The 24,723-nt window shown below is 42.5% G+C and overlaps 1 protein-coding gene across 5 annotated transcripts in view; it reads left to right on the top strand.

Annotated features, from left to right (window-relative positions):
* Nucleotides 1-24,375, top strand: part of SEMA6A (sema domain, transmembrane domain (TM), and cytoplasmic domain, (semaphorin) 6A) — a 113,641-nt gene extending 89,266 nt beyond the window's left edge. For 2 of the 5 annotated variants that reach the window (XM_009883550.1, XM_009883549.1), the window contains exons 18-19: nucleotides 1,101-1,265; nucleotides 23,186-24,375. In XM_009883550.1, coding sequence (XP_009881852.1) covers nucleotides 1,101-1,265; nucleotides 23,186-24,375 — 1,355 coding nt within the window. Of the gene's footprint in view, nucleotides 1-761; nucleotides 766-1,100; nucleotides 1,266-23,185 lie in introns of all 5 variants that reach the window. The other 3 variants (XM_009883554.1, XM_009883553.1, XM_009883552.1) reach the window with 2 other exon arrangements.
* The last annotated feature ends 348 nt before the right edge of the window (nucleotides 24,376-24,723 follow it).

Here is a 24,723-nt window from a genome sequence, read left to right as displayed (position 1 = left end):
TGCCGAAAGGGAACTTTCAGAGATGTGTCCAGTTTTGAGGTAAAAATGTTGTGGTGTGGATGGAATTCTGGTACCCCCACCCCAGCAGTGATGGAGCAGGTCCATTGGAGTCCAGGTAGGAGCCAGGTTGGACGGTAGACTTCAAGCAGTCCAAGCATTTTGGGTGCTACATACTTCTCAGGATCTAGCTGCAAAGGATGTATGAGTCTACAAACTTGTCTCAGACCCAGCCAAACCTCTCTTAAAATTGCGTGGTGTTTCCAGCGGGGCATGTCCAGGGAATGTGCTGTTTGTTGGTGTGTATTTGATAGGTGAGGAGGACCTCATCGGCCTTTTTCAGGAAAACAGAAACAATGTCTAGAGTAGTTGTAATGGAAACAAGTCATGCGAGACCTCTGTCCAGTGGCTGCTGGAGTCTCAGGTTCTTGGGCAGATCCACGTAGTAGCGCGTTATCTTCACTGTCACCCTGGGCAGAAAGGATGTTCGGTTTCGTGCTTATCTCAGAGCCATTTTGGACCATGAGCTCAGGCAGGACCGATGGCAAAGATGCAAGGGGGTGTGAGCAGCTGACAGGCCCAGCACATTTCCCATCTGGAGGGCAATGCATGCTGGTACTGGGCAGCCCTTCGTTCTCCTGGGGGCATGGGGCAGAGAGCCACTGGTGTTGCCATTTTGTAGTTCCTCTGGCATTCCCCTTCAGTTTCAGCCATATTAGAAGGTAGTACCAGGCAGCGTGGGCCGACCCTTCAGTGTTGATCAGACCCGTGTTCTTAATCCAGCTGAAGGATGCTTGACTCAGACAAAGCATCCTCACCCTCTTCCACACGCACGTAGCTGTGTTGAGTCAAAGCACGCACCCACCGGCCCAGCGGCAGCCTGAGGCATGCACGCACCTCTTCACACCAGGATCTGGGAGGTCCAGATCCCCTGTTTCCTTGGGGCCATGCTTTGAAGGACTTTTGAAACATTGCTCGGCCTGAGACAAGATGTTCGCCCATCACGGAAGCAAAGCAGTGCGTGCGTTCCTGAGCGTGGGGAGGGAGCGTGGTAAGTGACTAATGAGCCTTGTCTTCCCTACCTGTATTTATAATGTAAACAGGACACTCCAGTTCCCTAGTCCCAAGCACCACCACTTCCGACTCTCGCGCTCGACAGGGTTATGATGCTAGGGGACGCATGCTGGATTGGAAGGATCCGCTTGGTTCATCTGAAAATACAGATCCATATGTGGCAGTTTCATCCCATAATCATCAAGACAAGAAGGGTAAGGCCTTGGAAATGACGTCCTGTGGTGAGGAGGGAGGGGGGGGAGGACTAAAGTGTAACTGCTTCCAGCTGGCTCAGAGTAACATGTAATGAAACTCCTGTGCTATAATTAAAAGCTTATCGTAAAGCCTGAAACTAAACAGCCAATCTCAGACTCAGTCCTAGATAATTCACTGCCTGAGGAAACCACACAAAACAAACAGAAGTGTATGCCTCTGCAGAGCGCGTTGTGGATGTGTACGGGAAGGAGGGAAACAGTGGGGATTTAGCTCTCTTTAAGCTTGATCTGCCCTGTTCTCCGGCAGAGGAAGATCCGTGGCTTCCCATTGTTCTTATGGGTGCACTTTCATATTGCCTTCTTGTCTGAATTCCCAGAGCAGCACGGCAGATCTCAGCTGCTTTTGCCTTATTTCTGTCTCTCGATGACAGACAGAGATACTGAAAGTCTGCGCTAGTTTAACCATTGAAGTTAAGCTGACAGCAGTCCTAGCCACTGGGCCTAAGTCCCGCTGTCTTCAATGACACCTGAGCATCAAATACGTTTGAGAGTGGGGGCTGAGGAGGTCATTAGCATATTTTAGAAGATGTGGAGGTGACTGCTGGTGAGGAGAGATTCTGTATTGTGTTCTTAAAGCACCAAAAGGTTGGGATTTAGGTGTTGTTTCAGTGTTCAGCCCAGTGCTGAAGCACACGTGGGTCTAATACAAGGCCTTGTCCTTTTGCCTCCAGTCCCCCTTTGCTGTACGTAAAGAGAATTTGGCAGAGAATTGCCTAAATTTGCCACTGGAACGTGCTTAGAGGGGAAGAAGCTTTTCTCCCATGTAAAGATGGTGGTGCCCCCTCATTCCATCTTGGCCCTCCATCATTCTCCCAGCTCCTGTTAATCTGAGACTCAGAGGTTCAAATGGTTCCTTTGTAAATAGGGGACTTAAGTTCAAATAGCTCCACTGCCTAGAGGGATCTGAGTCCTTGTTATTCTTCTCCAGGGTGTTCTTAGATCGCTTCTTTCAATCTCTTCTTTGTTGAAGATGTTTCGCTGTGTATGGACTAATTAAGTACTCAGTGGGCTAGAAGGAGGATGGGTATGAGTGAAACTCACTTGCTGAGTGGTTAGGGCACTCACCAGGGGCAAGAACACACATGAGCTTCAGTCCTTTCTGCTAGGAATACTTGATATAAAACACTTAAAATATTAATTGAAATGTGGATTCCAGTCTCTATTGTTCATGCATTTTACATGAAAAACTCATTAGACAAAAGCATCAACTGTTCCTGTAGAAGCTACTGGCACGCCAGACCTGCTGCTTTGCATTGTCTGCCCAAACTCGTAGGTTACTAAATCATATTCCTTCCCCTCCGACTGACCCAGTGAATCTGGAATTCTCTGCATTGGCTGTGGAGACTTTCAGCAGAGGGTGATGAGCACATTACCACTGCAGAACAGTGTTCAGCAGAGCTGACAATGGTCTGGACCCAAGCTGTGAATTCAGTGCCTGTTATTCACAACAGCCCCAGATACACAGTGCGTCCCACAGTCCTGGGACATCATGGATTTCTCACTGAACTCCCCAGGATTGACCTCAAAGAGCCCTAGGGTTACTAGCCATGAAGGCAATGGGCGTCACCTGACTGGCTCATCAGAGGCAAAGCCTGAAGCGCTTTTCCAGCTGAGGAGGACAGTTAAATTAGGCAGGAGATGCAGTAAAATTTCCTGAGATGCCATGGCAAGCATTAATCTAGTAGCCTTGGCTTTTAGGCTTGATGGCAGGAAATGGAATATGAAGATTTGAAGTCCCTCAGGCAGAGGATGCAAACTTGTCTCCCACCCCCCAGCAATTAGCTTTTCCTATAAAAATGGGAAAAACTGCCTCTGCTCAGCAGAGTAAGAATTTCAGGCAGCTGCAATACTCAGACTCAAACCTGTAACTTAGGGTGCAAGGGACTGAGGGTGCTGAAGGCAAAAACCCAGATTCCTCTTTCCTACTTAAGCTCAGTTTGAGATATCATCTTCATTTTTTTAATTCCTCAGCCTTTGCTCTTCAGCTGTAGAAGGACAATTCAGAAAATATGATTTCTGGGTATCACCTCTGTAGAGGAGGGAAGGCAGACAAACCTGCGTGCCCTTCTAAAGACGGCATGTGGTTTATCTAGCACTCCTTTCCTCTCAGCAATAAATCAGTGGTAATGCTGACAGCCACAAAAATAAGGCTTTTGTCTTTTTCTGTCCAGTCTGTTGGTAACACCTGGTATGCAAAATGCTTCAGGTGAGAGGACATTTCTTAGAAAATCCAGTGTTCCCTCTTCTGAAAATAAGTGGCATCTTTCTCTCCTCCACCCTGAGAAGAGGGGATGTCATTAAGCAGAGTTGATGAGGAAGGAAGGAAGGAAGCGATCCTTGAACCCAGCTCTTCTGCTGGCGTCAGACAGGGGAGCGGTGTCAGAAACCACCGATAGTGGAAGATCTGGCCCTTTATGTACCCAGAGGAATGCGGAGATGTGTATGCATTTTAATGGCGCTATTTGTTATGTGTGGGTCCCTACTTCGCAAATCTTTTGCGAAGCAATGCTTAATAGACGGAAAGCTAGCTCTTAAAAGCATCTTGTATGCCAGTAGCAGCTTTCAGAAGAGCATGCAGTGAAAATATTAATAAATGTATAGCTGTTGGACTCTAATAATTTTCGCTTCAATTCACTGACTGATGAGGTGGCTTACATTCAATAGTTCCCTCTCCAGGGAGTGATGGTTACCAAAGAGCCTTATTAGCACTTGACAGGGTCATTTGAATATCATGCATTCTTTGGTGCCTAATTATGAATATTGACAAAGCTGGAAGCAGTCTACACGCAATCAAAACAATGGCGGCAGAGGTGACCGCATGGTTGTTTACCATTACCATCTACTTGTGTGCTGTTACTCCTTGCCTTGCCCAGTCAGAGCCGGTTGGCTCCAAAATTACTATTGATTTGTTGTTTTAAAAGGGCAATGGAAAGAGTTCTTACACAAAATTGAATCAGAAAATGTTTCACTTACTATCCTTTTATCAAGATTTTGTTTTCACTTTTGCTGTGATTTCTTTTACTTTCACACAGTCACAAAGAAAAAATACTCTTTTTTTTAACATTTTCTCTTTGTTTTGCAAGGTGCGTTGTGTTGTTCTTCATTGGTTGTGTCTAATCCTTTGGACAGTGTTTTCTTTCTTTTCCTGTGCTCACAAAAAGCTTCTTACTGATTGTACTAATTGTACAGAATCCACTTGCTGCTTTCTTTTCTGTAACACGGGTGCTTTGATGATGTCACATCCATCCATATGCTTCACTTTTAATTCAGTGCAGGCATCTTGGGGAATATCTGTGGGGGCGTGAAGAGGGGGTTCTTTAAAAGGGTTGAATCATGGGAATGTGACATTTGTGTGCCACAGCTTCTGTAGCTAAATATACTCTGGGATTGTTGTTTCTGAGCTACATCACATTTCTTGTCAAGATGAAAATGTGTAGTGCAACCCATAAAGTGGGAGCTATGCGTTGCCATCCCACTGGCATTTTCATTTTGGCCATTAAGGAATCTGCCCTTCCTATTGCAGAACAAAAGAAAAAAAAAATCAGCTCTGATTGGGCAAACTGCACCCGTCTTTCCTCTTCTTCTCCGTCTCCTCCCCAGAAAAAAAAAAAAAAACAAACAAAAAACACCATGTTCTAGAGTATGTTTACATTTTGTTTCCTTTCTTGCTGTGTTTTAGTGTTAATTTAATTGTGTGTTTCTCACCTTTTTCAAAACAGTTTCCCTAACCTCGCCGTCTAACCTTCCCCCCTGCTGCCATTGTACTTGGTCTCCCTCCCTCCGCAGTCATGAAGCTCCTCCTGTGGAGCGCTCCAAGGCTTTACCCTCTACACCCCAGTAGTACCGTAGCGCTGTGTCTCTCTGTAGTGGTCCTACTAACGAAGGGGGGAGTAGACACGTCTGCTCGTAGAGAGGCCTATGTGAAGAAAACAAAGTGATTTTCTTCAGGAGTAGCTGGCCTTGCCCCTCATTACCCTGCTGCCCTTCTCTGCTGCCTCCTGTCCTTCCTGCCTCCCTTCAAAATGCCCCATGCTTTTCAAGTCCTGGGTTCATTAGCACAAATGCAGCCAACTGCTCAGTTTTCTCACTTGCTCCCTAAATGCCTGGAGCCTGCCTTTTAATCACAGTTTTGATAAATTGGTTGCAAATTCAGCTTACAATTTCATGGTTCTGCTATAGCTTCTTCTCTGCAGCATTCAGGTGGACGTGGCTGAGATGGGCACTGAATGATGAAAGTGTAGCGTTGCTGTTAGCAGGCTTAATGTTTCTATTCCTACTTGTCTCAACGCTCATTAAGTGAAGATTATGAGGTGGTATCTCCTTTCCTTAACAAACCTTTTGTCGATATCCATGTAACAGTGGTAAAAAGCTGATTAGGAGCGGGATGTGATGGACACAGTTTACAGAATTAAGAGTTGCTGGTGTATCTGGATGTCAAGAATGCTCCTGTAGATACAGTATCTGGTAGCACCTGTTATTTTATAGGTTGTAGAATCTATATTATTATTATTAACTGCAGGCCTTCCTCTGGTACAGAATTAGACATCATTAGCAATAGTCAACACATCTATTTGGAGAGGACTGTGCTATTGGGGAGCCCAATGGTTGTTCATTTCAAAACCTGACTCCAGAAGATATTTCATATTGTACACAAGTGGCAGTGTTACTAAATTTTACTGTGATTATTGCTACTTGGAAGATTTGCCAAGTGCTGACAATGCTTGTCTCCAGAGAGTCTGCAAATGTTCAGGCAGATTCTGCTGCAGTGAGACAGAATTATATGAAACTTCAGGTACAGTTATGATAAAGAATGCAAAGTGCTGATTTAACAAGATACTATACAAGTAGACATGAAATGAGAGAAAAAAAAAATATGTGGCAAAGCAAAGCTTCAGACTCTTTTTTTGTGTAAATTAAACAACCAGTCTTCATCATGGGAGGGCTGAGTTTTGCACCAGGAAGTACATTTGCAGAGTATATTTTTACACAAAAATATTGTTATATGCTAATATGTGCAATGATCTAAAAGGTTCAAAGCATTTTTATCAGAGGAAGCAGGGAGAAGTTGTTACTATCTTGCTGATATTTTGTAATAATTCAGAAGAGGATTTAAAGCGGCACAAAATTTGTCAAAACTTATCTTTTGAGGCAGTGTTCACAGTTCTGAGGGGGAAGGCTTGGATTTTCAAGGTAAAGCAAATACTCTGTATTTGATCCATATCATCGTTCTGGCACTGTCTGAAGGAACTGACTGATCCTAAAAAAACTGTTAGGGTAATGGGAGAAGGAGTTACACCATAGCGGGTTCTGCCTGGATGGGGCTCGGGAAGAGCTATAAACTCAAAGCACATGTGCCTGGGAGGAACCTACACAAACATTGGTATTCTCTCCTCTGTCTCAAACCATTATACACACAAACAGAAAGCAGATTGCAAGTACTTTGCAGTTCACTAATAGTTTCAAGTGCTGAGGAAACAATGAAGATCTAATCAGACCAGATCCTTTGCTTACTATACTTCGAGTCTTTTGCCCAAAGTCTAATAATAAAAGTGCTGTGAGAAAGGGAGTAGGGAATTTGCCCTGATTCTGTCTGTGATTCTGTAGCATTTGGCTCAGATTTGAAGTGAGAGGTGTGGTTACTCAGAGCTGTAGTGCTTCACAAAGGGATTTCACCTACACAAGACAAGATGACACGGAACTTAGTCCATTTAAACTTTTATGGATCCACATCTAGATTAAAACCTACTTACTTTTTCCATTAGGATTTAAACAGAGGTTGGTTTGATTAGACTGTGCTAAACTACTGTGTGTAGTTTTCTTTTTTGAAATGTTTTTAGTAAATTAGTATAAACTTACTGTAAACATCCCTGTTTCTAGAGCGGGGGGCTTATTTGCATTTGTCACATATACGAGCTGCTTGGGCAAAATACTAAGAAAATCTTTTTTTTCTTTCAAACAAACAAACAAACAACCCTATATATGTCTAGAATGGCTCTAATGAGCAACTTGTCCAGGAGCTGAATGTCTCAGAGACTAATCATGGCATACCTGCTGTGGAGCACCATTTTGGCTCCATATCAGATAAATAACCAGACCGCCATTGTTAGCAGTTAAATGGGAACAAATTTTTCAGCACAGTTTTTAATGGCCAGGTACCTGTGCCACCAGATCAGGCTAATAACTAGTAAACATGCCAGAAGATTGGCAACCTCACCACACTGGAGTCGCTGGTATCCTGTGGCATGCACCAGAGGGCTGTGCAGTCAGGATTAAGGGAACATACCAGACTTGTCCAGAGGAATGACACTGATCCTTCCTCTGTTCTGTCTTACATGTACAAGCTGTCTGCTCCCAGGGCTAGAGACAGCTAATCATCTCAGATTGCATCCTCAAGTTCAAACGATGGCAGTAGAAAACTAGATGCTAATTAATAGGATGGAAATTATATATAAAATTGATGAAAGAAGAATGCTGGAAGGATATTTCTGACAACAGATTTTCTTCAAACTTGTTTTCATTATGTATTTCTAAGTTTCTAAGAGAACAAGAGCAAAGAGATGGAGAGGAGACAAGGTATGCAGAAAAGATGACAGAAATTAAGTCCCTGGGCAGGGCTGCATCCTTAAGCCAATTTTAATAAAAAATGGGGATTGTAATTGAACACAAGGCAGTGATTTAGTGAGTCTTCTCTGTGACTAAATCTTCATTTCAAACCTCACGTAAAAAGCCCCAGCTCATTTAGTCACAGATTTTCTGTAGTAACATTCTGAAAGTGCAAGGAGAGGAGAAGTTTTCACTGAAAAGACAGGCAAGGATGAGGAAATCAAAGTAACAGAGGGGGAATTTTCCAACACATACCAACTGCCTGTGCCACACCTAAAGAAATGCCTGTAATTCAGCACTGGCGCTAACTTAAAATTTTCAGAAATCAAAATGTTTCTAGATTTCACTAACCGTATGGATTTCAGACTTAACTAGCAGAAGTGGAAACGTGAGAAGCAAGATTAGAACCAAGAGCGATTTGCTATTTAGTTGCCAAAAAAAGACGTCATTGGTAATAGAAGAGGTTGTGTCAATGTGCAACCCCTGGTTATGAAAACTATCAACAGAGTTTTTCTGTCCCTACATTACTGGATCTTACAAATAAAAGAAGGGTGAAGTCTAAAATAGAGCTCATCAAATGTCGAATGTGGCTGCAGGAAACAGCAGGTATCCTTGACCTGTAATTGTGCGCCTGCATAGATTTAAAGTCAGACTATCCATTTCCAGGCTGCAATGAGCAGTAGAAGCTTGTCTTACTAAAACAGGGAAAAACTGTCATTGCCCCGGGACCTTGATCTGCTTTTTCAATAAAAAAGGCCACGTCTAATTTGTCAAGGCAGCTGCTCAGGTTTCAGGGCATTAGAGCTATTGTGTGATGGACTAGATCCCCAGCTGCATTTGTCCACAGTCACCCAGCGAGGACAGCTCGGTGGAGGAACACAGACTGTCTCGTGCTCTTGTTTGACCCTTGTAGCACTGACATATTTATCAGGAGCTGGGAATTCGCTGTAGGGTATGCTGGCCCCACAGGGCCACTACTCTATCTAGAAATAGCTAGTTAAGTAACACCCAGTTTCATTTTTGTGGCATTTATATTGAGTAACAGGGAGATGTTGTGCCATACAAAGATGCTGAATTGGGAGGACAACCTAACTCTTTAAATAAGAGATTCCTGAAACGGCTTTGAGATTTGAAGGGATTTAAGAACAGAAAATCTAGTAGCTGAAAGACACTAAAATGCCTTTTGGTGTTAAGTTAATGCCAGTGTACAATTAAAATGTCAATATGCTGTTAAAGATATTTGAATAATTCATTTTTCTCATATAGGATATGCCTAGTTTCAATAATTGTATTAATTAATAGGTAAGTTGTCCTGTAGTAATTTTACAACAACATAAATGTTGACAGTGCTGGTTCAGAGCACTTTTAATATGATCTGCGGACTGTGAACTGTGTAATTACATGCCTCCATACAAAACACCAACTACATTCTTCTCACATAGACAGCCTTCTAGTGAATCATATCAACTTCCCTTTCAGTGTGTAGGATGGATCCTGACTGACTCTTTTCCTTTTTTTCTTAGTTTTCTTTAAGACTGTAAAAAAGGCAAGCTTAATTCTTTATGTCAGGGTGGGCTGGTGCTTGCTGATTAACAGCATGCAGTTAATTAAAAAAAGAAAAACTTGGAGAGGGCATAATTTAGATTTTGCTATGTTAATTTTATTGAACATTAAATACAGATAACAAATGTCATGGTGTTTGGAATATAGTCATTCCTGAAAATATCCTTAGTTTAGTCAGGTGTTTAGGCAGGTGTTACTTCGAGCTCTTTAATAGCCATTTAGTGACACACTATCGTCTCTGGTATCCGATTACTGTTGCTATGACTTTTGCTAGATTTTAGTCATGTGTTCTAATATTTTCTGTGCCAGTAGCTGAGAAAGAGGATAGGGAAAAACATGTTGTTATTCTCATGTTACAAAAAGAGCCTTAAGGGCATTTTATTGATAAGTTTTGAAGCAGATAGTGCAAATTTACCATTATATCAAAAATGTGCATCTTGACATCCCCATGAGGGAAAAAAAGAGCTTCATTGGCCAAAGCTGTAAGTTTTTGAAAAATCGCAGTCCCTCATACCCAGAAGACACTTGTCACAATTAGGCAACTAAATACACAGACAGCTCCATGTACATTGAGCATTGGTGCTGTGACTGATAAGCACTTTAACCACCAGCTGATAGTCTGACAGCCCTCCCTGCCCCAGCAGATCAGAATAAGTCAGAGTCTCCACTGAAGTAGATTTTAACAGCTCCATTGGCATTAGAAGAGCTTAGGGCAGTTTATAGAGAAGTTGCTCAGGAAGCATTAGGAGGCATTTCTGGCACAGCTGTACAATACAGCAAACATTTGGAAATGGGTAACAGCACATTCATCACAAACTTTGTGTTGGCTGGGAAGGATACCTGTAGTACTCTGAAATAGTGAGTCCCAGAGGATAGCCTCCAGACCAGTTCTAGCCTCCCACGTCTACAAAGTGGTTACCCCTGGATATTAAACTGCAGTTCTCCCACCAGCAAACAAAGACTGCTATCTTCTGTGAAATAAAATGTCAGATGAAGGTGCAGCTTGATAGCATTGTCACAACTGGGCATAAACTAGAGATTTCTTTCATATGCCCAACAAGGATTTTTTTAATTGGAAAATAACACCAGCTGCATGCTGTCAATAATATGCCATCTTGTTCATGCTCCATCCCATCTTACCCACAATTGTGATAGAAAATAAAAGAACAGCTGTTAAAAAAAGGGGGGGAAGCAGGCACATTTTTAAAGCCCTACAAAGCTACTGTTATTCACTATCATGTTCTTGTTGAAAGAAACAGAGGGGGGTTTTTGGAGAGCCTGAAAGATCTGCAATTACTAAATAAACAGTACCAGCACAGACAGGGAATTTAAGCGTGCACAGAAACACCTCCTGAACAGGAGCACACCGAAGCCTTCATTAAAATAATTCCAAAGGTATTTTAAGAAGCATATATTTTCCAGGTGTTACCTTATTCTTTAAATCAGAAAACTGTACTGAGCTCCTGTTTGGAAGCAAGCAGGGTGAGGGAGGCAGAAGCCATGATGCTGGGTAAACTCTGAGTACCGCTTGTTTGTAAAGAAACTAACAGAAGTGGTCTTGTCATGTGGTGCAGAAAAGGCCGTCGGTAGTTTCTTTGAGCCTGTGGTCAGCACTGGAGAAATTTAATCCCTGCTACCAGCTTATAGCTCCCATCGAATAGTTCAACAATTCTCCATGTGTATTCGTTGCTGAATGAGTCCCAATCAGAGGCTCTCAAAGGAGGAGTGCCCTCTGTCCCTTCTTCTGCCTGCTCTCCCCACTGAACCTCTTGCATTCACCACAGAGCCTGCCCAGAGGTTTGGGCAATCACGGCTTATAATAAAGAACATAAAGAGCACTGCTCTTTTTTTTGCAGATAACGTTCAGCTTTATCTCCACAAAACAGTAGCCTCTATTCAGTGTCTTAAAGAGGTCTTACAGTCCTGCAACACTTTATGTGCTTTTTGTCTAAAGATGACCAAGCTACAGGCAATGCCCTGAGGCACTCATCCAGCAAGACCAATTTTCCTTACCCAGGGGGATTTGTATATCTCAGCGTGCACTTCTCATTCATTGAACTAAATTGCTAATATCAAATCAGTGGGTACTTTCATGTACCCAGCATTGAGACCTGGAAAGACAATACAGTTTATCTCTACTTGCTCATGGCAAGACAACTTGATAACATGAGCTGTGCTTCCACAAAAGATTTGGTCTCACCTATACTGTGTTTAAACAGGAGGAAAGAGAATAAATATATATTACTGAGAGAAAAGAGATTGTGATAAAATTTGTTAGGGTCCCAATGCTAGGAAAAAAATGAGGCTTTAACCTCTCACAGGGAAATTTGTATACCTGTAGGTCAGTAAATGTATGTTGAGAACTAGTCTACAGATACGAAAAAAGCCGGTCATGTTCCTTGTTATAGGACCTACCTTCATGTTGATTAACTAGATGTGCAAGCTGCCTGGTTTGCCTGCAGTGGTGGAAAATACTGGCTTAAAGGAAGAGCACGAGCAGAAACTGAACATACACTACAGTAAATCCAGAGAATGGAGGTTTGGTCCAGTACCAGAACTGAGTGAAAAGCTGGGGGAGTAGTTGTATTGCAGATACACTGCTGCTTGTGAGATGTGTGATAAAGCAAATATACAGGCACAACTGCCTGGCCTGCTGCTGGATAGTCAAGAGGATGTCTGGAGGGGCTTTGAATGTGTGTCAATGAAGACATTGGTTTGCACACACTACTATGGCTCGACTGCTGCTGGCCGCAGTGCAGCTTTGTTGGAGCTGGGTCAGGCACCTGCTTGCTAGAGGATGTCCTCTGAGATGAAGCTACGGGTTCGTCTCATCCAGAGAAGCAGACTGGTGGGAGTAATCAGTGTGCATGTTAAAAAATGCACAGACAGGAAACATCAATGAAGTTACGGCATCAAAGCATAAATGTACATGCAGTGCCTTCAAGTTGCGGGGGGGGAATGTGCAATAAAACAAATTAGGTCAAAAAATGCAGAGAACTATAAATTTGACAGACAGGAAAATGCATGAAGTAAGCCACCACTGGAGACAGAAAATGAAGTAAGTGAGAGAGAGATGATAGGCAGCACCAGGAGAAGTCCATCAGGGAAATGCTGTGTTTTACCTCAGGGTGTGGCTGGAGTAACCCTTCTTGCTTTACTGGAGGTAACTTTTTTTCCTCTGTGTGCATAAGTCAACGTGGTTGGCTTGGTCACATAGTTTTTCAGCAGTTTAATAATAATTTCCAGGGAACTCATAAAATAGGATATATAGAGTATAGTGTTATTGTCTAAATGTCTTAGGTGTTTAATAGATTTGAGTGAACATGACTGAGAGGAAAGAAGGCTTCTGGTATTTATATGGGAAGAATCATGAGATACAGGGAAAAAACTAGCAGTAAAATTAGTCTTGCTGACTGTTATGGCCAGTGTTTCAAACTCATCGCAATTCCTCAGTCACTTAATGTATTCAAAGGCAGATGAGTTTATGGGACTGCAATACAGAGGGAAATGATAAACCTAACATCAGACGTGTGTAAGCTATTTTTTGCCTACAGCACCAGTGCTGCAAATATTTTTAGAAGAAGCAGTCATCTTTTACTGATCACTGGGGGCATGTTTTAATTCTTAATCCAGGCCTTTTGACTACACCTGCAGTGTTCATGAGTGTAGGAGAAATGAAGAGTTAATCCACAGTGTTTGCTTTCTGCCACAAAATATACGGTGCTGATGTTTTAATGACAGAAGAGGTTTCATCCTTCCGCTCTCTAAAAGCAGATCTAATGCAGGGTCCAGCGACGTTCCTAACGTGCACCAGCACATTAGGGTTGGCTGTGGGCAGAAGGGCTATCCCTAAGAAATACAGTCTGTGTACATGAGTAAACATTGTTGGCTTGGTCACATAGTTGTTCAACGGTTTAATAATAATTTCCAGGGACCTCATAGAATAGGATATATAGGGTATAGTGTTATTATCTAAATGTCTTAGGTGTTTAATAGACGGCTCCTTTGTTAGTTCAGCTGTAGTGGGTTCAGTCACAGTAGTGGCTCCAAACTAGCATTTCCATTTTTGTGTCTTTAAAGAAATCAGAGCTGATGAGGAGACGGTTTTTGCTTTTAGGTCTTATGCAGTGTTTGAAATTTAACCCCGGTTCTTCCATAAGGCTGCTTTGAGCTTCAGCCTGCTAAGCAGAGCTGCTTATGTTGACATTCAGCAAAATTCACTTTTCCCTGTTGTACAGAAAGGCCATAGTTCAAAACAGGCTATAAAAAAGGAGAGGAAAAGCCACAGAATTTCTCAGTCACAGCTTCTCTTTTCTTGACACTGTTCATAAAAACTGCTTCCAGAAAGGCCACTGGGCTGCCCAGAATACATAATGCCCACAGCTGGGGGGGGGGCAGAAAGAGAAAAAAAAAACCTAACAAAAACCCAGCATTTGTTCTGCGCCATCAGAGGAGCTCCATGCAGTGAAAAGGGAGCTGTGAAGATGAGAGATTCACTTTGCAGGCTACAACAACTTCTCTGGAGCCCTGAAATCATGCATATTCAGCCAAACATATGTAAATCTGGTTTAACCCAGCTGTGAAAGATCCCCTGAAGTAAACTAATAAAGAGCATCTGGATATGTTTAAGCTCATCCCAGGCATAGTAGAAAGGTCCCAGAATGTGCACTGAGTTTTTTTTACGTCATTAGAGGAAATGCAGCAGACTTTAAAGGAAACTTGTGTTTTAAGATGCAAAGCAGCATAAAGTTTGCCTCTGCCGAGACAAGCTACAAAAGAATTAATTTTCCTTGACATTTGGGTTTCATACATCTTGTTTTAACTACTGTGAATGCCCATGTTTTACTTTTTTAAAGGACCTGCTATGTCTGCCTATTCCCTATCACACAGAGGCATCTAAAATTATCATTGCACACTGGGAAAGGGTGAGAGGTGACGGAAAGTACTGAAATCAGGAAAGTTCAAAATGATCAGCCACTGCGTACCACCTGCCAGTGGGAGAAAGGTTGTCAAGCACTTTCTAGTGCAAGAGCCGGCCTTGAGCCTAGCCGCTGGGACAAATAAAATTGAGCTGGCTTCAGGACTGTAATGACTTTCATCATTATATTACAGATCCAGGAGGCTGTGCATCTCAAACCTTCTCCCGTACCTGCAAACTTAATAAACTGGTTTATTTACAGAGATACTACACAGAAGTAACACAATTAAAAAAGCTCTAAGAGCTTGCTGTTCCAGTCCTTTTCAGGTCTGCTTCCCCTTTGTTTCAATGGTGGTGGGAGTTGTCTGAGCATTAATTTGCTCATTCCAACCTTGTAATTTCCATCTATAACACCCCCTTTCGAAAAAGAACTGCTTGTTTCTAATTTCTCAAAATTCACAAGTGTGGTCAAGGTGTAGGTTTTGTATAGAAAAATAATTGGATTGCAGGTTCATAGTCAAACTAAGAATAGATAATTGAAATCGGTTCTGAAAATGTTACTTCAGGACTCATGGGTTATCTCATATGGACAGGGTGGAGTCATTTCTCTCACCCTTCTTGCTTAATTTATCTAGCTGAAAAAAATACAAGAATGAAAGTTCTCCATCTTCTCATTGAAAGCAAAGCCACCTGTTGATCTCCCCTCTTTTAGCAAATTACAACAATCTTTCTTCTGTAGAGAGTCGTGTCGACAGTCATTCATCAAAAGTGGAGAGAAGTGGTATAATTTGGACCAGTTGAAAGGAAAAAGAAAACCACCCTCAGAGATCAATAGATGAACCTATCCTGGAGGGATTGCTTCCGAAATAAATCTGATTAAAGGCCAAAAACCCCTGACAGAGGCCACTACGGCTGATCTGATTGTTTAGATCCTTTTCAAGTCTTTGTTACATGTTACTTCAGGCACATTATATATCTATTTTCTTTTCATAGTTCTGATTTCTCCTCATACCTCTAATGATCCCCAGGCCTCTTCTAACAGAAGGTTTTTTCTTTACCCAACTCATTCATCTCTCCCAGCCCATGCATCCTCTTTTTGTTTGCTGGATATCTCAGACTGCTAGCTTGGGCAACTGGCTTTGAGAGCTGTAGGGCAGAATCTGGGGGGAGATGGATTGCTCTTCTCAGCACAGTCATGCAAAACTTAGAGTTGCAGACCTTTACAAATCAACAGTACAGTGAGGGGATGGGGAGGGGGGGGGGAAGCATTTGCCAGCAGCTTTAACTATGAAAGTTTGAGCTGTTTTTTTTTAGCTGGTGACACTGAGAGTCCAGAAAAACGAATACTGGGTAGAATTGCACTGAGTCAGCAGAACAAGTCCTTGCAGCAAGAAGGAAGATGAAGGAAAAAGCTTACTTACTGTTTTTAACAAAGCAGTTCTAATAAAGTCACAAACATCAAATCATTTGGATTATAATGTGGTTGGGTTATGTCAAACCTTGAAATTACTCCTTCAAGAAAACAATGAAATAAGATCTCAGAAATGCTTGGTAGACTCCTGAATTTTCTATCACTTTAAATCAGGGTGTCCAGTCTAAATTCATCTGATTTTTTTTTTTTCCAGTTCCTATTGCTGGTTAAAAGGGAGGAAGAAAGCTTGTTAATACCTGCAGGGATTTTCCAGGCTGAAATAGTCTTTTAGCAGCATGAGACTGCCTGTAAACACAGTTCTAACACCTGGAGACACATGTTGAAAACCTATTCAGTGGTATTTAAAAAAGATATTCTGAAGCCCATAAAAACCTCCATTCAAAATGAGTCTATACCAGCGTTTCTTGCAAGTCTAAGCAGAGGAAGACGTACATCAGACAGAGAAGCTTGCACTGAAGAATGAAATTAACTGCAAGGTTTTCCCCTTAAGTAACAACAGTAAAGAAATCATTGTGCCTTTCTGGAGCAATGACTTGTTCTGTGGAAAGTCTCAAGTGATTTTGTAGGTGTTGGAGATTGAAGTGGGCTCATTCCTGTTTAGCTAGAGAGGTAAAGCTTAAGACAGCAATGACTCTCACTCCCTGACTGCTGTTAATGTGTGGTCTAGACATAAATATTAACCGTATTCCCTGATAGTTATTCCCCAGCTTTCCTGCCAAAATATCATTCTTCATTTCCCACCTCTGTGTTTCAGTTTCATGTGTGCCACCATTTGGGGTTATGACTTTACCATCTGTTGCAGGCGACTACGGAAAGCTGGACAATGACAGCTCCCTGCAGAGGTGATCACAGAGCGTTCTTGGTGCACATGGCATGTGGTCCAGGGTACACCTCTCACAGCCACACGTCATTTCTGACTCAGGGTTGTCTTTGTGTCCACACTACAGCTAACTGTAGTGCTTGAAATGAAAGGGGTTATTTTTGGTGACAGGTAGTTACGGGACCAGGCATTGCTCTCTGCCCTGCGCTTGTTATTCTCACTGACGTCAGCTTGGTTGTGAAAGAAGGCAGCATCCAGACTACTGTATCACTAAAACAACCTCACATTGAGCTATTGAAACCAGGCAGTGGTTCGTTGTTTGTTTTTGTTCATCAAGCAGTTGTGAGGGTTATAAGCTGGAATTCCAGTTTGTGATCGCTGCAAAGCGTACGCCAGAACCTAGACATAGAGGAATGTGACTGGGGGGCTCTTCTTGATGTTCTGCCATCCCTGTCCGTGATCACAGATGAGACAAAGGAATTCAGGCTTTATCATGGGATGTCTCTTTTTATCCTGTGCATGCTAAGAGGACACAGTTCTTTTGCTGGGCCTCTGCAGTTGAGGTCTCCTTTCTGCAGATGCCTGTTAATTGCTGTTCTCCTGAGACGACACCTTATTTCAGATCTCTTTCCAGGTAGACCTTTGATCAATACTTTTCAGCTGCAGCTTTTCAGCAGGTTTTAGCTCACTTTCATTTGCTTCTGAGAAAATAAGTCAAAGACTTTACAGAAGTCAAAGGGTATCGTACTTAATGTTTCCCCATGAAAAACAAGCCATTTATCCTGTCAAAAAAAGGAAGTTTGTCTGGTTTAATGTAATTTAATCTTCGCAAATTTGCTCTGGCTTTTTTTATAATTACTTTATCATCCTTTGGATGCTCATAAAATTGATTGTTTAATCACTTGTTGTAGTGTCATCCCATTCTAAAAATTGGACTGGCAGGTCTGTTGTTTGTTAGGTCCTCCCTTTGGCTCATCTTAAAGGCAGGTGATATGCTTGTCCTTTTCCAGAGCTCTTGATGCTCATACTTCCTCCAGTGTTCTCAAAGATACTGTACAATGTCTAGAAATTGCTTTGGCTAGCTCCTGAAGCAGTCAGGGACAAATTCCTGTAGGCAACTTGAAAATTCTACATTATCTAAATATTTTTACCTCTTTTCTCTGTTCGGGTCGACACTTACTCCCTGACTGTTACATTTCTGATCACAGACCAGAGTTGAGATTTTTGCTGAAAAGTGAAGCAGGAAAACGAGTAAATGCTTCAGTCTTCATGTCTTTCCCTGTCTGTCCTCTTTTGAAGCTTGTTGTACTGATACTCATTATTCTTATTCAGTTATGCTCATGCCATGTGTTCTTTTGAATGATGAACTCTATTCCTTTGTGATTATTTCTTTCTAATTACGCTTCTGCCCTCAGAAGTTCTTTCCTGTTAGAATTAGAAGGAGCAGAACCTGCCCAGAATAGCATCATCAGCATTTTCATACAATACTACTTTCAGCACTGTGCACATCTTGCTTTTTAACTTGTTTTTTAGAAGATATAGGGGTATAGTCCTAACCCTGAATACTTCTGTTAATTGGTGAAAAGAAGACGCCTCATCTCCTTCCTGCTTACTATAATCTAGTATACAGTAGATCTGTATCATTGTAGCACCTCTGGTCTTTTGTTTTCTCTCTTATTTTCACCCAGAGACATTCAACAAACCTGCTTCTCACCTTTTCCCGAACTTTAGAAAAGGTATTATTGACATAAAATTTAACGACTCCTTGCTTTTTCCTCAACTACCTGTAGTGAACAAGCTAGATCAATACTCTACTCGTGTGATTTATCCAAGCACTAGCTCATTTCGGACGTGAAACACTTTGAAGGTTTGGAAACATTTTTCTTAATGTCCTCTTAACCAACCAGCCAGCCAACACTGTGTACCTTACCTGCTGCTGGAAGAAAGAATGAATTATATATAGCAGAATAATACAATACCATATCAGGTCTTCTTTCTTATTGCATGAGTAAGAAGAGGTGATTTTGCATGTTCCAGACTGTTACAGTACAGGGCATACTGACTGAGAAAATGAATTGTGATGTTAGGGGACGCAGACAAAAGGACATGGGATGAAATTACAGAAAGTTAGTGGGGGAAGGATCAGGTTGTCTATGGGAAGCAGGTGACTAGCCTGACTCTTTTAGTAGCCAGAAATAATAGTACAACACACGTGGGAAGACCCTGAAGTCGTAAGCCCAGTTGTGATTTGCAAGGGACAGAACTTGACTTAACTGGAAGACTTCAGGGAGATAGATAAGTGTCAGCTTGTTTGTGGCCTTAGCGACATGTAAGGTCTGATCCTTGAAGGTGCAAATACTTAACCTCATCTATGTCTTTGAAGCTTTTTCAGTTTTTACCATTTTTACCACCAGACCTGTCCCAAGCATAATGGTAATTCTGTCAGGTAATTCTGTCAACAATATCCCTTTGCAAAGAATAACTGACTATTATCCATGGTAATATGTATCCATGTCCTGCAGAAAACAGTCAAAAGTATGGATGAGCAGTTCAGACCACATAAAATTAAATAAGCAATGTATTTTCACATTTGGAAAGAACATATTGCAAACAGGAAAGTGCTAGACATAGTATTTTAAAAGTGTAAGTATTTAAATTTAGACTAATTTGTTATTATTAAATATAAGATAAAAATAGTACAGTTATATTTCTATCGAGCATATTTTACAGTCTGGTTTCATAGCATTTTATAAGGATGTCAGGTAATATATAACTATGAGACTTTCCAATAGCAGATACTTTCCTCAAAGCTGGGAGTCTGAATACATTACTTGACTTTCAAAAATGCAGGCCCTACATTTTTCTGATTATTTTCTCCATCTATTTTAATTCTTTGAATAATGAGTGCTCATGAATGATGCTGGACTGAGCCTTGGGGAATGTGTTGTTCTTTAAGAACTGCAGGATAGGTATAAGCACACACAATGCAGTCTCTGAAGTGGCATGAACACTGTCCTGTCTGTTTGCTTTCAAACTGTCTTGTGTTGGGGACATAGTTAGGATCACACACTTGCTTATTCATCACTGTCTGTGAAAGCAGTTACTACTGATGCTAGGGGCTTGAGATGTTGATTGACAATGACTGCAATTATCAGCCTATTTCATGTCAGATTTTCCCCCACTGTGGTTGTGACAGTAGGATGCTGAACATTCCTCATACTTTTTCATTACTTAATTGTATCTATTCCATAAACATTAATGCAGGGTCAAATCTGGCCTATCTCACTTCAGTTAAGTTAGAGTTGTTGGGCTTGCTTGCTAACTAAAGACACATGGATGTGATCCATGATAAAAAATGAATTATATCATTAACCTGACATTGTGTCCAGAGAAGTTCTGCCTGCCTAGAGCAAAGCCACTGATGGTAAATATCCTTTAACTCTAGTATAGAAAACATAATAAACATCAGGAAAGTTTGAGCTTAGGAGAAACGAGCTGGAATCAGGCTGTTTTAAGACCCTCATAAATTTCTGCTGATTAAAACACCTGCAGCATGAGCGACATCATTTCAGCTACTCCTTTCTTGAACATATGGTCACTCAGTCTGAACTATGTGGAAGTTTTGTAACATGAACTGTAATCATTCAGTACCCACTGGTAACGTAAAACTGAAGATTTCATGTTGTGTCTGTATGCAGTGATGCAGGTTCATGGTTAAGGTTATCATTTGCAGAGCAGGACTTAGCCTAAAGCACTGAAGGCTGAGGGTGGAGAGCAACCTCACTTAGCCAGCAGGAAATGTCAGGCATGGATGCGACCTTTAAGCCATTCCCTCGCATCCTATCAATCATTGGACACCTGAAAGAGATCAGCCCTTCCCGCTCCACTGCCCATCATGAGGAAGTTTTAAGTAGCAATGAGGTCTCCTTTAAGCTGAACAAACCGAGTATCTTCAACTGCTCCTCATCAGTCATACCCTGTAGTCTTTTCACCATCTTTGTTGTCCTCCTTTGGACACATTCTAATATTTTTATATGGTCAGCCTTTTTGGCCACCAGGGCACATTGTTGATTTGTTCACTTGGCATACCATCAACCAAAACCACCGGATGCCTTTCTGCAGAGCTGCACTCCAGCATCTTTTCCCCCAGTCTATAAATAAAAGGATAGTTAGTAAGGCATGACTTTCCTTTCATGAACCCATGCTGGCTTTGACTGTAGGTTCTGACACCCTTAGTTGGGCACTGAGCAGGGATTTTAAGTCTTCTTCATGCAAAAAACATATGTACTTAACAGAAAACTTACGTACTCAAAGGGACGTATCTCTGAGAAGTTTGTGCATGGAAGGTGTCCATGAAATTAGGCTTTTTCAAGCTGAAGCTCTCCTTAACTACACACCCAGCAATGCATTTCTGGATAAGACTTAACACTTCCCTGACCATCCTTCCCACCCATTTAAGACTCTTTATTTCTGATTCTCCAGCTAATGACCACAGACAGTTTTACAAGTGTAAATAAATTTGGTCTCAAAATGCTGCAGATTCTAGCATGGAAATATCAGCAGGTGTAACGTCCACAGAAGACCCAACACCCTTGCAGTGAAATGTAGTTACTGCTGACTGCGCCATAACCACTAGACTGTGTTTCTGGTCTATATACAGCAATTTTCTGTGTGGATTTAGATTATAGGGTTAGGTTCTACCTCTGCTTGTTAAGTGCTGCTGACAAAGAATAGAAAAATCTGTCTCTTAAAAGGCTGCTGGACTTTAAAAGAGGGTTCTCTTAGAAACAGTTAATTTAAAGATTGTTTCCAATTATATATTGTTTCCTGAGATTTACTTTCCTCCCCTTACTTTTTTACTATTAAGACATTTGTATGAATGCAGGATCTTATTTTCTTAAGCGGTCATCTACTCTTTCTATTTATTCTTCTCATGAAATCATAATCCTCTGTTTGTCGCAGCACAGTAATTTCCGTGGCAACCAGCTGTGATGTCACACACAGGGGCTTATGATTTAAAGAGCTGCTTTGCTTTTAAATATAAAGTTCCTATCTTGTAAGCAAATAACCCTTGTCCACCTAAATGCTGCAATTAAATGGGGACAGAAAACTATATGCTACAGAAGCAATACTATACCTAGCCAGAATGCATATCAACGGTTTCTGTGAGATAGTGGCAACTTTTCAGTGCTCTTTTAACAGTTTTCTGAGGAGTATTTTGCATTTGGTTCTAATTCTGGGCTACTAATACCTTGTCTGCCAAATACATGAAAAGACATTATTCTAGAAGTTGATTTACAACATGAAAGTTTTGTATCTTCATGAAGTCTCAGGAGACCCTTGGAGGTACATTTTCTTTCTTGCTTTCTCTCCTGTAATAAGGACAAAGATTAAATTTCCTTGGAGTACATGGAGTTTTTAATGCCCTGGCACTTGGACCATCTCTGGAGAAAGAGGTGGAAGAGATGTTCCTTCAGCTCCTTGTCAGGCTGTGGCTGCTCCTTGTTAAGCACTAAGAACAAAACCAGAAATGAAGAAAAGCCAACTAGAGGCTCTGTGCTTGTCTTTCATTAGTGCTGCTGGCTTAGTGCCCAACTATGTCAGAAAAAATTACTTTCTTCAGAAATTCAGGGTATTGATTAATGCTGTATCAGGGACTTCAGATGGAGGAGGTGCACTCTGCCAGAGATGCCTTCTCTGACAGCAGGTGCTTGGAGGGCCATGTAAGATTTGACAATGATCTCTGACCACAGCACAGGACCGCAAGATGAGGCCTTTAGAGTCAGGCTTTCAGCTGAGAAAACACGGGCTTCAGCAAAGGGTTTGACCTATTCATATGTTCAGAACAAAAAAGGGCTTTTAAAATTAAAATAGCAAGGACAGTCGTCTAGCAGGCTCAATAGATTTCAACACCGCGCTCTATCTTTCATAGTTATTTAAGCATCCTCCTGAAGCTCAGGCATGTGATACTGACTTTTAAAACACATGACAGAGAACAGAATGACAAGCAGAGAAAGAAATTTTAAACAATGTGGGATGCACTTCTCCGGTATTTGCAGAGCTTCTGTCTCCTCTCTTCCTTGTAAAGGTTTTTCAATGTGAATGGTTTACCGTAGTAAAAGTAAGATGGTATTAGCTGAGCAGAGATCGGATGAAGGGAGGGGAGGAATGAGCACTATGTCAGAGGAGGAGAAATAATAGCTCTGACCTGCTGAGTCAATGTGAGTTGTCCAGGGCCAGGATTTCAAACCAATGGCACTTGCCCTGCAAGTAAATTCTCTCTCCCCTCCTGAACTTCGTAGTCTTCAACTCCAGATCTGAAAGCTGTATTGCCAGCCCAAGGCTGCACATGCAAGATGTAGCAGGCAGGTACAGTATGTCTCCAAATTTGGGCAAGCTGATCAAAAATCACCTTGCAAAACTCCAACAAACCTCCCAGGGCATGCCTTTGAGCTAAGCAGTTAATGATAAATAGCTTTTCCCTGTCCTTAGTTTGTTTAACCACTGTATGCTGTTTATTGCAGGAGTGATTCGTGAGAGTTACCTGAAGGGTCATGATCAGCTGGTGCCTGTCACCCTGTTGGCCATTGCTGTTATTCTTGCTTTTGTCATGGGGGCCATCTTTTCGGGAATCATAGTGTACTGCATCTGCGACCATCGCCGCAGAGATGTGGCTGTTTCGCAGAGGAAAGAGAAGGAGCTGACCCACTCCCGCCGCGGCTCCATGAGCAGTGTTACCAAGCTCAGTGGCCTCTTTGGGGATGCTCAGTCCAAGGAGCCAAAGCCTGAAGCTATCCTCACGCCTCTGATGCACAATGGCAAGCTGGCTACCCCAGGCAGCACTGCCAAGATGCTAATCAAAGCTGACCAGCACCATCTGGACCTGGCCGCCCTGCCAACCCCTGAGTCCACCCCAACCCTGCAACAGAAGAGAAAGCCCAGCCGTGGCAGCAGAGAATGGGAGAGAAACCAGAACCTCATCAATGCCTGCACAAAAGATATCCCCCCAATGGCCTCTCCCGTGATCCCAACTGACCTGCCCCTCAGGGCTTCTCCTAGCCACATTCCCAGTGTTGTCGTCCTGCCCATAGCCCAGCAAGGCTACCAGCATGAGTATGTTGACCAGCCAAAAATGAGCGATGGGGCTCAAATGTCTGTGGAGGACCAGAATGCCACTCTTGAGTACAAAACAATCAAGGACCATCTCAGTAGCAAAAGCCCCAGCCATGGGGTTAACCTGGTGGAAAATCTTGACAGCATGCCACCAAAAGTACCCCAGCGCGAAGCTTCCCTCGGGCCCCCAAGCGCCTCGCTGTCGCAGAGTGGCCTGAGCAAGCGGCTGGAGATGCACTCTTCTGCTTACAACGTGGACTACAAGAGAAGCTACCCTACAAACTCACTCACAAGAAGTCACCAGACATCGACCCTCAAAAGAAACAACACTAACTCCTCTAACTCGTCCCACCTCTCCCGCAATCAGAGCTTCGGCCGGGGTGACAACCCACCACCAGCCCCGCAGCGAGTGGACTCAATACAAGTCCACGCTGCCCAGGCACAGGCTGTGACTGTATCCCGGCAGCCGAGTCTCAGCGCCTACAACTCGCTGACGAGGTCGGGGTTGAAACGCACACCCTCACTAAAGCCAGAAGCACCTCCCAAACCTTCCTTTGCTCCACTCTCCACGTCCATGAAGCCCAACGACGCATGTACATAATCAGAGGGGGGGGAGGGGGGAGGACAGCAATTAAGCAGAGGTTGCCCATGAAAGCCAGTGTTCTGCACCTGTTATCACTCGCTCCTCCGAGAAGATTGTTGTTGCAAGCTGAAGATGTGTTGGATTTCTGCTCTCTGGGAAAAGTGGAATATTTTTTTAAACCCGAGCCATATGACCCATGGTTGAAGGTTTGCAATTGCAGGACTCACCCCCACAACCTGCCAGTTCTTTGCTCAAAAGACTAACCCTCCATCACAAACGTTGAGCCAAAAGCACACAGGTGAAAGATGACTGTGACATTTCACCCTGCCCCTCAGCTGCACAGTGCATTCCTGAACTGGGAAAGAG

The sequence above is a fragment of the Charadrius vociferus genome, unplaced genomic scaffold, assembly GCF_000708025.1.
Source record: "Charadrius vociferus isolate BGI_N301 unplaced genomic scaffold, ASM70802v2 scaffold334, whole genome shotgun sequence".
In the NCBI taxonomy this organism is placed as follows: Eukaryota; Metazoa; Chordata; class Aves; order Charadriiformes; family Charadriidae; genus Charadrius; species Charadrius vociferus.
This window is presented reverse-complemented; position numbering and strand designations above follow the sequence as displayed.